Consider the following 14,479-nt stretch of genomic DNA (forward strand, 5'->3'; position numbering starts at 1 on the left):
AATTTTTTTATCCAGAATTCGGCACATTTCGACGTACACTCGTTCGAGTCTTCTTCGCGATACGTCATCTTCGTGACGTCTCGAGAACTCGTCGTTGTTCTCGACGTAAACGAATCGCTTTTCTCGGAATAGTCGTTGTTCGCGCCGTCGAGAAGCGTCTTATTTTTCAAATACATTTCATCGTTCGTCTCGTAATCCGAAGTCGTCGAGCTCGAAGTCGTGCTCGAACTTTCCGCTCGATCCGTTTCGTTCCAATCCTCGCTCGTACCTACGAAATCTCCCTTTGTACTCGTCGAATAACCAAATTCCGAAAGTTCGGTGGTATCGCTCGAAAAATCAGTTCGAGTCGAGCCAGGAAGGCTGGTAGAAATTAAGATATCTTCCGTCGAATATTGCCTCGGAGTCGAATCATCGAGGCGTCGATGATTCCAGTTTTCCAATTTCCGATCTTTCAGCTCGGGAAAAGAATTCAGCAACGAGAAAGCGAGACTCTTTTCCTCTCTCCTTCGATCGCTTTCCTGATATTTCCAATGGCGTATCCATTGTTTCGCGAGTTTTCGAACTATCAGAGCGCATAGATCGTTGTTCGACGAATTATTCCTCAAAAATTTGTCGGTACACGTCGCCAGGATCGATGACTTCTCCTTCGAACTTTTTCCTTCGCTAGTTTTCAGCCTCTTGTACTTGCTCTCTCGCGATGCTTCCTTAGCCTTGAACAACTTCCTTACGATCGTTTCGAAGCGTTTGGGATTATAAATCTTTCGTCGGCGATACTTCTCTACGATAACAATGAATCGAACGTTTGATCACGAACAAAGGAATTATCAAAGACGGAGCGAGAAAGATCGAACGATCGGTGCCGTCTATCGGTTTCTTATCCGTCTCCAACGGAACGAGACGCTGTTAGCCGATTCGCGAAAGGGTTAGAAAGAGAGAGAGAGAGAGAGAGAGAGAGAGAGGGTGAGGGGGAGAAATAAAAAAGACTGAATTTCGCTGGAATTTCATCGGCGCGTCCGCGTCTTTGAGTTGCGTCTGTGAATGTGGCTGTGAGTGTGGGTGTGGGTCTATGAAAGAAGGGTAAGAGTGGTAAGTATGTGATATGAATGGCATAATTACCGCAATCCCTCTCATCCGAGCCATCGGAACACTCGTTCACCCCGTTGCACTGCAACTCGTAGCCTATACATCGGCCGTCCGTGCACCGAAAATCTGCATCTCCGCAACCTGCTCCATACACCACACTCATGCGCGTTTAAAGGTGATTGCCAATGCGTGAAGCTCCTCGTCAACCCTTTCTTTCTTATCCGTTTCCTATCGACCCTTCCTTTTACTCTACCCTCCTCCTGCTAGACCCTACCCTTACCGTCTCCTCTACTTCGGCCTACCTAACTCGTCTCCTTTAATTAATTTTCTTTTTCCCCCTTTTTTTCCCCTTTTTTTCCCCGCAACCAAATCCGTCATATTTCGGGAATTTTTTTAAAATTACCTGGCACGTCCTCTACGATCTCTCCGACAGAGACTGCGTGCGCGTGAGGAAGAGAGAGAGAGAGAGAGAGAGAGAGAGAAAAGACGCGTCCATAATTTTCTTCCTGCAACGTAGCAGCGTTCCTAGCGTACCGGCGTATACCAGCTTCGCATGAACACTCGGACGGGCGTTTGGTCAGCGTGAAAAATTGCTCGATCGAATGTCACGTCGAGCGTGAAGGGATAAATTTAAGGGCCGAGACGCGATCGTTCGCGAGAAGCGACGCGAAAAATGAAAAGATCGGAGATAACGCGCTACGAAAATAATTTGGAGGATGATATTGAAACAGCGACTTAAGCGTGATCGAACGACGTCGACTCCTTTCGCGCGATCTGCGTCCAAATGATCGGCCGGAAATTGAAGCACGTTCGAATTCACGTGCTTCGAATAGTATAATATCGCGATAACGCAGCAAACGCTTCAAATCGTGGAAAGATACGCGATCGCGATCGTAAAGAAAAAAATGGCTTTGCCGAAGGGAGGGGGGAGAGAGAGGGAGAGGCCGCTTGGCCGTCGATTTATCCGAAAAAGAGATCTCCCGATTCTCTTACGGCTCTGCGCGCGATTAAAAGTTTTACGATACGGAGGAACTCGATAAAATGCGCTCCTTTAGATTCAAAGATACGCCACGGTCTTGCGCGTAGGAGGATCGACGAGGAGAAATTTTCGACGATATGTCGAAAATTTTAGCCGCGTGTCGCAAAAAGAGTCGATTAGTCGCTTTACATCGCGCGTGCTCTCGAACGATGAGTATTATCAGCGTGGATTTGTCGAAAAGAGGTTGGCAGGACGCGCGTTAGGTGCCCGCCGATCGAACCTTATCGATCCGTCGTTGCACTCTCTTCTCTTCTTCACGCGCGTTTCGCGTTATTAACGACATTAACAAATGACGAATGACGATATGTAGCGAATGCGTTAGTTCGTTAAACGTTTCGTTCGAACGAGCAAAGACAGGAGAGAGACCCCGTTGTGATCTCTCTCGCGTTAACTCGTCCTTTTATCCTTTACTCGGCGTTCGTTCAATCGATCAACCTGCGTATTATCCTCAGAGGCTTCTTGGAAAAAGGATTAAAGTAAAGAAGCGAACTGCCCCACTCACCGCACTGGTTTTCGTCCTCGCCGTTACGGCAATCGGCCACGCCGTTGCATCTTTTGTCGATGCTCAAACAGATACCGTCTATGCAACGGAACTGATCGCTGCTGCAGGTCGTCACTGGAAAAAGAAAAGAAAAGATGTACGAACGTTCGTCGAAAGCACGTCGACGGAGGTAGCGTAGACCTCTCGACGGTAGGTCGACGGGAGTACGAAAGAGAGAAAGAAAGAGAAGGTAATACCGGTGCAATTATACTCGTCGGAACGATCGTCGCAGTCGTTGCGTCCATTACACCTTGCCATCTTGCTGACGCACGTACCGCTGGCACATTCGAATTCGCCCTCTCGGCATCTTGCTATACGTGCGTACGTGCGTGCGTGCGTGCGTGCGTGCGTGCGTGCGTGCGTGCGCATTCGTGCATTGAAAAAATATAAACAAAAAGAAAATATACATAAATAAAACGAAATGAAAAAATAAAAAAACATAAAAGGGAAAAAAAGAGAAAAAAAAATAAAAAAATAATACGTCAGGAAAAACAGCGACGCGCGGCCGCTTTCGTGTTTACGCTGCGCGTTTCAAAGCTCCACGCTCGCCACGACGAGTCCTTTCGAGCGTTCGCATGGGACGAATACGTCCTTTGGATAAATTCGTTTAATCCGCGTTATTACGTTACGTCGCGATTCCTTCCTTCGACGATCGCGAGACGACGATTCGACGTTCGATCGTTTCGCGGATATACGCGCTCCTATATAAATGTGCATTTTCATCGTTTCGTCGTCTCTTCGAAAGTCCAGTAATAAATAACGATTATCGATATTTGCTTTGCCACCACCGTGCCGCAAGTTGGAATTCAACGAATTACTCGTATCGATGAAACGTCCTGACGAATAAAATAAATAACTAGGAGCGACGTCCTCTTTGGAATCGATTCTTCGAATATTAGCGTAAGGTGGAGCGATTACGCGATGGAGACGATAGGGACGATAGGGAGGAAAAATTGACAATTTTCGTGTCGACTCGACTCTACGACGCGGCTCCTCGAAAACGTTTCCGGGAAAGATCGCGCTAATCGGAAAAACGATTAACCCGAAGGAAGAAGGTAGGCGCGAGTTAAGGTCCAGCAGTTTGGTATCGCCGTTTAGTATCGCCATTTGCTCTTGGCTTAACGCGAATACCGATCTATATACCGGCGAAGGAACTACCAGCTACGTCGGATAAAGTTTCCCGTTTTTTCTATAACGAGGCCGTGCCACGCCTCGAGACGGTTAATTAGATCCTTCGAAAGTCCAAGTCGAAAAGCGAGCGTCGGCTCGTCGAACGCTCGTTGTTCGCGCGCGAATCCTCGCTCGGCCATTAAGACTTTCGGAGTTTCGAAGCGCGAGACGCCAAGTAGTATAATAAATAATATCTCATACTCGTTCCGATACAATTTTCCTCGTCCTTTCCGCCGAAACAATCGATGTATCCGTCGCAGCGACGAGATAGGTCTACGCAGTAACCGGCCGAGCACTCGAATTGGTATTCCCTGCAGGCTGTAAGAATCACGGTTTAAAGGAAGCGTCCCTTGGGAGACTCGACGAGACAACGGATTGCGATTTCGGGAAGCGTTGCTATTTACGAGAAGATGACACATTTTACACAAAGACGACGTCCCCGATGGAAAGAGTCCGTTCTTTACGATCGTACGTACAAGAGTAACGTGCGTGCGTGCGTGCATGCGTGCGTGCGTGTATGCGTGCGTGTATGCGTGCGTGTATGCGTGCGTGTCTGCTGGATGTTAATTCAACGACACAAAGCGATAACGCGTCGTAAACGCGTACAAAGCGTGGAAACGTTTTAGCAAGACGATCGATGGATCGATGAATCAAACGCGAGTACGACTACTCGCGAAGTAACGTTGACGGGGAACGAACTAGTAAAGTAAGCTAAAGGATGCCTTTTTAACGAGCGAAGAAATGAAAGGCGCCAAGAAGAAATTATTCGGGAATGCGAAACGTGCGAGTTAAGCGGTTCGTCTAATTCCACAGCCATTAATTAACACGCACTCGAGGAAATTTCGTAGAAAGGAATTACTCGTGAAACGAGAAGTTACGAGAGAGAGAAAGAGAGACGCACCTCCGCCGTTTATAATTGACCATCGGCAATTAGCTAATCGACGAAGACGAACGAACGACTCGTCGGGCAATGTACGTCTACTCGTCGGAAATCGGCTATAAACATTAATTTCGTCGAGCTTATCATTCAAAGTCCGTTTTTTCTCCGAGTTTCGTCTTAGGCCGAACGCAAAATTTTCGAAGCAGTGCCCTGCCTCGATCGTACGCCGCTGGAATTCTTAATAACGAAATGGAATATGCAAGGTGCATACTCACGATCGAGAAATATTTCTTCGTCACTGTCGTATCACATTGCGTTTTAATTTACCGCGCGGGCTTTTTCGTCAAGCGTGAAACGCAAAAATCGATGGGCACTCGCGTCAGATGCTAATGCCAGGGACTGAAAATACGAAGCCTTCGGACCTATCATACCCCGACCGTTTATTATCCTTTATTGTCGTACATTCTCTCTACTAGAAAGTCATTAGATTTTCCTAAACTTTAGAGAGGATTACTCTCTCGGTAGAGTCGAAATACTCTCGAAATACTCGCGAAATACCCTCGAAATATCGTCGAAAAATCACGAAAGACGAGAGACGTCTGCCGTGCCGTAACGCGCGCGTGTTAACAAAAAAGAGAGATAAATGGAAGGCGTTAAACCGCGGCTAACACAATCGCTGTTGGTAGATTCGAATGGGAGCGGGAAATGTATGACTTGGCTCGATTGGTACCGCTCATGCGTTGCCAATCGAGTTATCATTTAAAACGATTTAGCGTACCCGTGGCTCCGCGTACGTGCCTCTCGATTACGATCCATGAATTTCAATCGTTTTTTAGCTACGCGCAAAACGCCCAAAAAGAAACTATATTATCGTTTCTGTTTTCTCTACGCAAGGAAAAGAGAGACGTCAACGCTCGCTCGCCGAGACTCGAAATGTTTAACGCTTCGCGAGAGAGAGAGAGGGAGAGGGGGGGGAGAGAGAGTCTCCGCTCCTTCCGCGTTCCGTCGCGAATCCGAATTGGATTAAAGCGGTGAAAATGCGAAATTCCTGGACAGAGCTGATGGAAAGGGCCGAGCGTTCGGTCGGCGCGACCGCTGCAGATTAACGTCGGATTAAAATTGTGGCCGGTTATTAGGGCGGCTTAATAAACGGGAGTAAATCTCGTTCGGCAAGGGCCCGGATTTGCGCCGGTGCTGGAAAAAAAGGGTTGCTGATTTCTCTTTATCTTCCACTTTTTTTTTCCTTTTTTTTTTTTTTTGTTTACGCGGCACCGCGACTCACGCCAATCATCGGCAACGAAATTGCTAACGAACCATCGAATTAAAAATGGAAAAGGAAGAGAAGAGAGAGAGAGAGAGAGAGGGAGAGGGCGAGGAAGAGGGAGAGGGAGAGGAAGAGGGAGAGGGCGAGAGGGAGACGTCCAAGTATTACCTCCCGCGCACGTTGGCCCTTTGAAAGGTAAAAAATTGGATCGACGGTGCGACATAAAAGTTATACGAAATCGAGCTCCGTTAGGGCGATTAAAGGACCGATGGTTAGCCGGATGGTTAGGACGTGCGAGCGGAAGCGGTCGTGCCTCGACAAAAGACGCCGGAAATAATAAGGGGCTAGGCTGGAGATCGGAAGTGGTTCGAAGGCAGCTCGAGTGCAACGGCCTCGACTAACCACCCTCTTCGAGCTTCCTCGCGCGCACGCGACCGCCATTGTCACAGCTATTAGAATTATTGAGCAGCTCATCGTAATACCTCGCGAGGTTCTCGTACGCGATTAGTTCCACCGCATGCGAACGCGCGAGCACGCCCGTAAATAATATTCTCTCTTGTTCCGATATCGGCGAGAATCGCTAAGAGAAATAACGCGTCTCTCGTGTGCACAAATAGGAAATCTCGAGGCTAACTTGCTCTACGAGAGAGATTATGCTCTCTGACAAATATAATCTACTATAATGAAATACAAATATAAAGTGTTTACCTTTCTCCGAATTCAATGTTCATTCAAATTCGATGGAAATTGAATAATTGATCGCGTCGAAGCGGGGTCATTGTAGCTTCTAATCGACGTTGATGAATATCGATCGTTTTCGCCTTATTCGGTTGACGCGAATCTTTCTCTCTCTCTCTCTCTCTCTCTCTCTCTCTCTCTCTCTCTCTCTCTCTCTCTCTCTCTCTCTCTCTCTCTCTCTCTATTTATCCGTCGGGGTTGAACGTAAAAATAAACTTCTCCGAGGAGCCGAAATAAAGGAAAATGCAAAGTCTGATATTGGCTCGAACGAAGAAACGATTTTTGTCGTCGTAGATACGTAGATAGCTAGATATAAGAGAAAACGTGGACGATGGTCGGCGCTTACTCGGCTGCTGCATCTTGAGCCACGGTTTATACGTACGCTTTCCGCAACGACCAGACCGATGAGTTGTATCAGGTACGTAGGAGCGTTTAAAAGACACGATTTAAAATTGCAAGAGCATAGCCCCAGAGCTAGACGAATTACGCACAAATACGTACATATACGATATACGAGAAGCACGCAATTATTCCGATTACACGAATAAAATGTATTTTTTACGAGGACGAGACAACGTTACCAAGCAACATTTTTTTTTTTACCCAGACGATGACTCGATTTTCTATTCGATAGTTGGAATGCGTTACAAAGATCGATACTCACGACAGCCATACTCGTCCGATCTGTCTCGACAATCCAAAACGCCGTCGCAATGCTTGCTTCCGTCGATACACTCTCCGTTCCTGCATTTGAATTGGTTCGACGTGCACGCTGAAAATAAAAAGAGATTATCGAAAATAAATTCTTTCTTGCCAACGCTCGACTCGCACGATAGGTCTACCGAGATATTCGAAGGTTTGATATACGAGAGGTTACGTACACAAAACGGATCGCGAGGGCGATTGGTATTTAATAGAAGTTTTAAGAGGCTCCCACCGAAGCGTCGGATGGAATTTCAAAGGGGCGCGGCGCCTCGCCGCGCTGGTCATACGACGCCGTTTCGAGAAAGAGAAAGAGAGAGAGAGAGGGAGAGGGAGGGAGGGAGGGAGAGAGAGATCCGACTTTTCTTCTCTCCTCTTTTTTCACGAATTTCGTGAATCTCTCGTAGCGCGTTGAACGTAGGAAACGGGCGCATAAACGTACGAGTTATCGAGTCGTACGGGTTCGTAGGAGATATCGAGGGGATATCCCGTACTGACAAGAATTCGCCGCGAGGAGCTCCGATTTCATTGGTTCTCCCTCCTCTTCGCTCTATTCCTCGATACTCCCTATTTCTCTTCTCCTCTCTTTGCGTCCGACCGTTCTTGCGATTCGAACGTCCGTTTGAAAAGCATTCAAAGCTAAAACGGTGTCCGGCTCGCGTCTAAAGTTACGTTGTCATTTTAAACGCGAGCGAGCGGTCACGTCGCAAAGGATCGACTTTCGCTCGATCGACGGCATACGAGCGAGAAACTTCGTAAAATGTCGCTTTTACCTCGGTACGTTCCTCTTGAACGTTCTCCCGCCTTCTTTCCGTCGGTTCTCGGTTGCTCGGTTATCGGCCGTATCGACGTAGGTAGGTACGCGTACGTACGTAGAGATTTAGGTGGGATCGTCCCATAAGAGGCATATCGACGAGGCCGGTATCGGAGGAGTTGCTCTCGTTGCAGCTCGGAATGGAGGTTGCGCCACGTTGCGGCTTAACGCGGAAGGGCGAAAGGCGGGACGAAAGGGTGAGATGGGCAGAGCGTTGCGGCTAGGCTGCCTGAAAGGTATGCTTTGACACGAGAAACTGCGACTCGATGACGCTCTCCACTCTCTCTCTCTCTCTCTCTCTCTCTCTCTCTCTCTCTCTGTAGGTGGCCCGATCGAAATCGAAGTACCCGAGTGAGAGGGGGCCGGGAGAGGGACGGGAGGAAGAGGAGCGACGGCCTAAAGCCTCGTCGGCCGTGCCTCCCGTTACAACGCGAACGCGCTCGTCTGGGAAATACCTTGGAAACCCACTCCTCTCTCTTTCGTCCTCCTATTTACAAAGCTTCCCTCGCTGGATTCTCGCTGGATGCGAGGAGCCCTTCCAAAGAAACGTTCGAATCGCGCCTTTCGACGGGAAGGAAAGAGCGAATCGTCGAAACGGTTCTCGCCTCGGCGACGCTAAATGGATGCATGCCAAAGTTTTCTACGCTAAAGGATATTGGGCGAACGAGGCGCGCGGTTCGGCCTCGAGACCGGAGTCTCCAAAGTCCATGTTTACAATATACATTTTTATGACTCTGATTTTTTTATGTTTCTTAATCTTAACGGGTTCAAAGTTAAAAAGTTTGCGAAATTGCATGCACCTCGATGGCGCTGTCACATCGACTCGCGAGCAACTTTCGTAGTTTGCGAGGAACAATTTCTTTTCCCCTTCCCCTTTCCCTTTCTCTTCCTCCCTTTCTTTATTTCTCGAGAATCCGCGCAGCGTCGATCGCCGAGGGACTCTTTCGAAGATCGAAGCCTCGATCGCTCTCCTTTCTACTCGTTTCTTCTCTTTTTCTACTCCTTCGGTTCACCCTTCCGGTCGTTGTTCCTTCGCCGTTACTCGTCGGAAAAATTATTTGCGTAAACTGCCCGATGGTTATACGTACACGTGCTACTTGAGTTCGCGCGTGACCGATAAAAAGGAGGCTAACGAGTACTTGCCAATGTTAAGCGCGCAATAAAAATGCGTGAATACCGTCGTACGGTTGTACGGCAGCTTCGGTTCTTAGCACCGACCTATCGCGAGTCGATCTCTATTTTAAGTCTTTCAATTTTCGCCCAAACCTACACGCGTATTTATTCCTCGTTATTACCGCTAACTCGGCAAAACGTGTACGAATTCGTGACGAATTCGTACCTAATCAGGATATTCCTTCTCACTCGCCAACGAAAAAGAAGACCGTCCTCCGCCGTACGACTATAATTATCGTAGATAAAGTGGCGACATTGTTCCCCGTGAGGATTTAATTGTACTTGGTCTTGTTAGGGCGAAGAATGTGGGCGATGTTTCGGTTGGACTAATTTACTATTACTACTCCGAGATTCTGTGTCAACGAGCGAACCGAGCGCGAAAGCCCGAGTGGATCCTCTCTCTCTCTCTCGCTCTCTTTGTCTTCCGCCGACCGTGTCTCTACTTTTCAGACCTATCGTAACGAGAGCATTAATATCGCGTGCAACGGGCCGCGAGCGTTTACGAGCGGATCGCGGAAAAGCCGCGCGAAGATGTGCGAAAAGAGGAAGGAAAGCGAGGGAAAAGGCAAAAAGGAAAAGAGTTTCCTCGCCTGCCGTCGCAGGGCGAATTTATTTCTCGGCCACCGGACAATATCTTTCTCCTCGTTGAGTGGAATCTCTCTACTTTTTATTTTCTTTCAACGCGCCACCTTTTTATCGGATTATCAATGTACCGTGCGGAGAGCGAGCTCCTGAAAAAGATTGCGATCGTTCGGGATTAATGTTATAGAATTCGGAGAGAGGAAAAGAAACTCTTTGAGCTCTACGCGTAGATACCATCGGACGCGCTCGGAGAATATTTCGCGAGACGAGTTAATCGCGAAAAACGCGAGGAACCGCGTCGCTCCTGCGAGAAGTTCGTTTCGAATTCGTTTCTATTTAAAAGTATCCAATGGACTATGGAACGTCGCCAGACTCGACCTTTGACGCGAAGAAAACGCGTTTCTTACGTATCTACGGATCGCGCGAACAAAGGGAAGAGATAAAATGAATGAGTACACGTACGTACGTACGTACAAAGAGGACGAACGATGAATCGTCTTTTGTTCGAAAGAAAATGGCCGATTTGTTTACCGGGAGAAGCCGACGTTTCAACGAATCTCCTTAGAGTTATTCCATTTCTAATAATATTGCTAAATGCGATCGCGCTAGAACATCTCGGAATACGGAGAATCGTTAAACGAGGGCGCGTGAAAGAGAACCAACACCTTGAAAGGAATCGTTCTTTCGAGGAGACAAGAAACGCGCTCTCGTGCGCGTTCGTCGAGTGACATGTGTACTTACGCAATGCCGCTTATCTGTCGCATTGCGTAATAAGAAGAAGACGATTACGTCTCTCCGTTTCTCTTTATTTTTCTATATTTTTCTCTATTCCATTTCTTTACTCGTTCCTACTGCCTTCCTCGAGAATCATCCGCGGATAGGTCGCTTCGCTCGAAACCGATCGCGAATCGACGTTACGAAGAGCGTAAAGTTGCTCGCAGCCTTTCGGCGTAAAGTTCAAACGCGAAAAAGTGTCCTTTCTGTCGAGAAAAATATGGACGGTTACCTTTGTTTTTTTCTCTTCTTTCCTCTTTTGTTTCTCTTATTTTTTCTTTTCGTAATTTTTTTCCTTTTTCTCTTTCTCGTAATTCGACGATTGCGAAAAATCTCTATTTCGCTCTCTAAAACGTGGTGGAAGCGTTGTCGTCGAAAAGGGGACGTAGTTGCTCGCTCTCTTTCTCAACGACGCGCGATACGCGTCGCGACGTAGATACCTTGAGTGCTCGAGTTACGAAAAAGGCAGAGAGAGATACACGCGCATATATCAAGACGCGAAGAAAAACGCGGTACGATATAAAGCTGAGGATATTAGCATGACAAGCAACGAGCATCAAATTGCTGGACCTAAAAGCTGCGCGTCGGTGGAAGCTCCCTCTGCTAAATCGTCCGTGCCGCTTCTAATGGACTGCCGACGGAAAAACTTTTGACCTCGGCGAGCTTTCTTACGCGCGCTTTTCTTCCGTCTTCTCGGTCGATCTTGAAAGAATATTAGTCGGTTAAACGGCGGGCGCAGAGGCGAGCTCGGCAGGTAGCAACCCGAAACGGATGGCTAGAAAAGCGTTCGCCATCGAGTACGACGAGATTTTCAGAAGAGTTACATTCGCACCCGTACGAACGAAAGTCGAATCGTCTCACGATTCCGTCCCGTCCTTATCGCGTCGGCACGATCGTAAATCGCGCCTTCGGATCGATAAGAAAGTGCCGGTCGGATCGGTTTTTTTCTCGAAAAGGACGGCTCGGTCGTGTTCGCAACGACGCGCCTCGGTCAACGGAATTTCCGTCCAGCGGAGCCAGCTTGGTTAACATTATTGTCACATAAATGGTGGTGGTAATCGTTTTACAAAAATTAACATCGATTTTATAAGCAAATTTGCATGAAAAATCCTCGCTCGGTATGCGAGAACGAAAGCGCGTATGACGCGTAGCTTCCTGCTCCACGTAACGACGCGCGCAAACACATATCGGCTCTGCACGCGCACACCGATTTGCGTTGCATCTCCTGTATACGAGGAGACGTACGAGAGGAAAAAAAAAAGAAGAAAAAAAAGACAGGAACTTTCACGGCGAAAGAAAAGTCGAATATAGCTTCCCCGTCTCGCCGCGCGCGCCTCGTCGTCTCGGTGCGACATTTGAGCGATCCGTCCGAATCGTCTATTCCTTGTCTCGCTTTTGCATAATTCCGAAAGATGAATGATGAACGACGAGCGTTCGAGTCGCTGACGCGGTTTTCCTTCGACGCATACATCGTATAATCAATCCTTCGTAGTCGTCTTACATCCAACGAACGGATCCTCCGTCGAAAGTAGCTCGTACCGTAGTCGTATCGTGTATTCGGGTATTTAGAGAAACGCGACTTTCGTCTCGAAAAGGTAATAAAATCGAGAGCTATTCGTCGTTTCGACCCGACCCGACCCGACCCGACCCGATCGAAAACGATCCCGGAGCATGTGGTCGTGCATGTCCTGGTGCAATCCGTAAGATGCACGCACGCGTCCGCGCGCACGCAACGCAAACATAAACGACGTATTATAGTCGACTACTATATTCGCGACACAAAGTGTCGTAGACGCGTTAACGCGAAATGCCCGCTCGATGCTATGCGCCTGGGATTCGACGTATTTTAGTGGCCGATTTGCAATTTAAACGCTATAATTAATGACGTCCTCGCGCGCTCGTGACGAACTAACGAACGAACGATATCGTCGTTTAAGAGGAAAGATGTTGAAGGGGCTCCGCGAAAAAGAAAAACAACGCTACGGCCCGAGAGAGAGAGAGAGAGAGAGAGAGAGAGAGAGAGAGAGAGAGAGAGAGAGAGAGAGAGAGAGAGAGAGAGAGAGAGAGAGAGAGAGAAAGGAAAAACGAGATAATAATTATTATCGTCCCAAGCGATGGATTTTCTCGTACGATTTTTTCTCTAAAATACATTTCATTTAAAAACTTTCAAGACTCGATCGTATTTACTACGAACCTTGCGCGACTCTCGTCGTTTCGGAAGCTGTTGCTTTAAAAGAAGATAATTACGAAAGGGGGAAAAAAGAAAAGAAGCAAGAGAAAAAGAAAAAAGGAGGAAAAAAACAAAAGGAAGAAGAAGAGAAAAAAAAGTAGAAAAAAGGGAAAAGAGAGAAAAAAAATATGGAAATACATGCATAACGGCATAGAATTAAACCGTACAATTTATGATCGACGCAACGCGTACGCGAACGTTCTCGTTGTTATTGTTCCAAGCTCGCGAAATATGCCAAACGTATTTTTCGCATATTTATAGTATTTTCGTTACATAGTAGATAATTTACGAATATCATCAAACGATACCTATATACGTAGACTTTCAACGACGCTTAACAAATATGTACGATACATAGGATACCTTTTTATTTACTTTTCGCTCGCGATACGCAATTGTCGTTCGTTCGAATGATCATCAAAGTATCGTTATAGTTATCGTTACGCGATACGTTCGCCAACGTTCGTTTCGGCTTAATGCGTAAGTAGTAAATAAACTCGTGAAATTGGGAGTATCCGGGTTGCGTCCGGGTTGCGTCCGGGTTCCGTCGATTATGCCGATACTCGAGAATAATTGCAAAGGAATAGTTCCGTAGGAGGAAAGGCTCGCTCGTTTTTCTCTCTTCTTTTGCCGCTTACGTAACGACAACGTATCGTCCCGATATACCGCGACCGGGTGATATAAAAAAGTAGATGGAGTAAAAATTTAACGACGCGGCGAAAGCTCGTGGATTTTAATCACTCTGGGCGAATCTCGCGTAACGATATGCGTGCGTGTGCGCAACAGCACGTAGACCGGACGTAACGTAACGAACGGGGCAACCGTTAACGAAAAAAAGAGAGAGAGAGAGAGAGAGAGAGAGAGAGAAAGCCGAAATATCGATGGCTCCGGGGAAAGCTCGCATCAAGGTTTTACAAGACGAGACAAAGCTACCGCCGCACCCCCGTTCGTCGTATTTTTCCAACTTGTCAACGACGGGAGGGAACCCCCGATTCGACGATCCGTCCTAAGACGAATGACCGTAATTAAAGATCACGAGTATAATCGAAAAAAAACGGGTCGTCGATGGGTAGCCAACGCTAATGGATGGCTTCTCGGATTATCCGCGACTTTTACTTCTTTTTCCTTTTTTTCTTTCTCTCGATTCTTTCGTTCGATTCGAGCCATTCGTAACGTAAAAATTCAATCTCGAGAAGTAAAGAGGATCCGACGACGAAGAAACGTCGTCGACCGTGTCTCGAACGAAGGAGGAACGCTTACGAGGTAGGTAGGTTGCCAGCTCGCTCGCTCGCTCGCTCGCTTGTTTGCTTATACGGGTTTCTTCCGCGAAACGTTTTCGCTATCGCGTCTCGCTTCTTCTTCTTCTCCTTCCCGATAAGATAATGAACTATAGCTCGGATTTCTCCGGTCGCAAAGTTTGTCTCTCGAAGAGTTGGCGAAACTTCTCGAAAGACGAGTCCCCTCTGCTTCTCCCTTTGGACGATGGAGA

General features: G+C 47.5%; 1 protein-coding gene across 38 annotated transcripts in view; it reads right to left on the reverse strand.

Moving 5' to 3' along the window:
* Positions 1–14,479, reverse strand: part of LOC122627787 (basement membrane-specific heparan sulfate proteoglycan core protein) — an 87,609-nt gene that overhangs the window by 30,270 nt on the left and 42,860 nt on the right. For 23 of the 38 annotated variants that reach the window (XM_043809287.1, XM_043809310.1, XM_043809300.1 and 20 more), the window contains 5 exons: positions 7,380–7,487; positions 4,035–4,151; positions 2,861–2,974; positions 2,625–2,738; positions 1,117–1,224 (listed from right to left, as the gene is read on the reverse strand). In XM_043809287.1, the coding sequence (XP_043665222.1) occupies positions 1,117–1,224; positions 2,625–2,738; positions 2,861–2,974; positions 4,035–4,151; positions 7,380–7,487 (561 nt within the window). The remainder of the gene's footprint in view (positions 1–1,116; positions 1,225–2,624; positions 2,739–2,860; positions 2,975–4,034; positions 4,152–7,379; positions 7,488–14,479) is intronic. The other 15 variants (XM_043809291.1, XM_043809308.1, XM_043809298.1 and 12 more) reach the window with 4 other exon arrangements.

The sequence above is a fragment of the Vespula pensylvanica genome, chromosome 3, assembly GCF_014466175.1.
Source record: "Vespula pensylvanica isolate Volc-1 chromosome 3, ASM1446617v1, whole genome shotgun sequence".
Taxonomy (NCBI): domain Eukaryota; kingdom Metazoa; phylum Arthropoda; class Insecta; order Hymenoptera; family Vespidae; genus Vespula; species Vespula pensylvanica.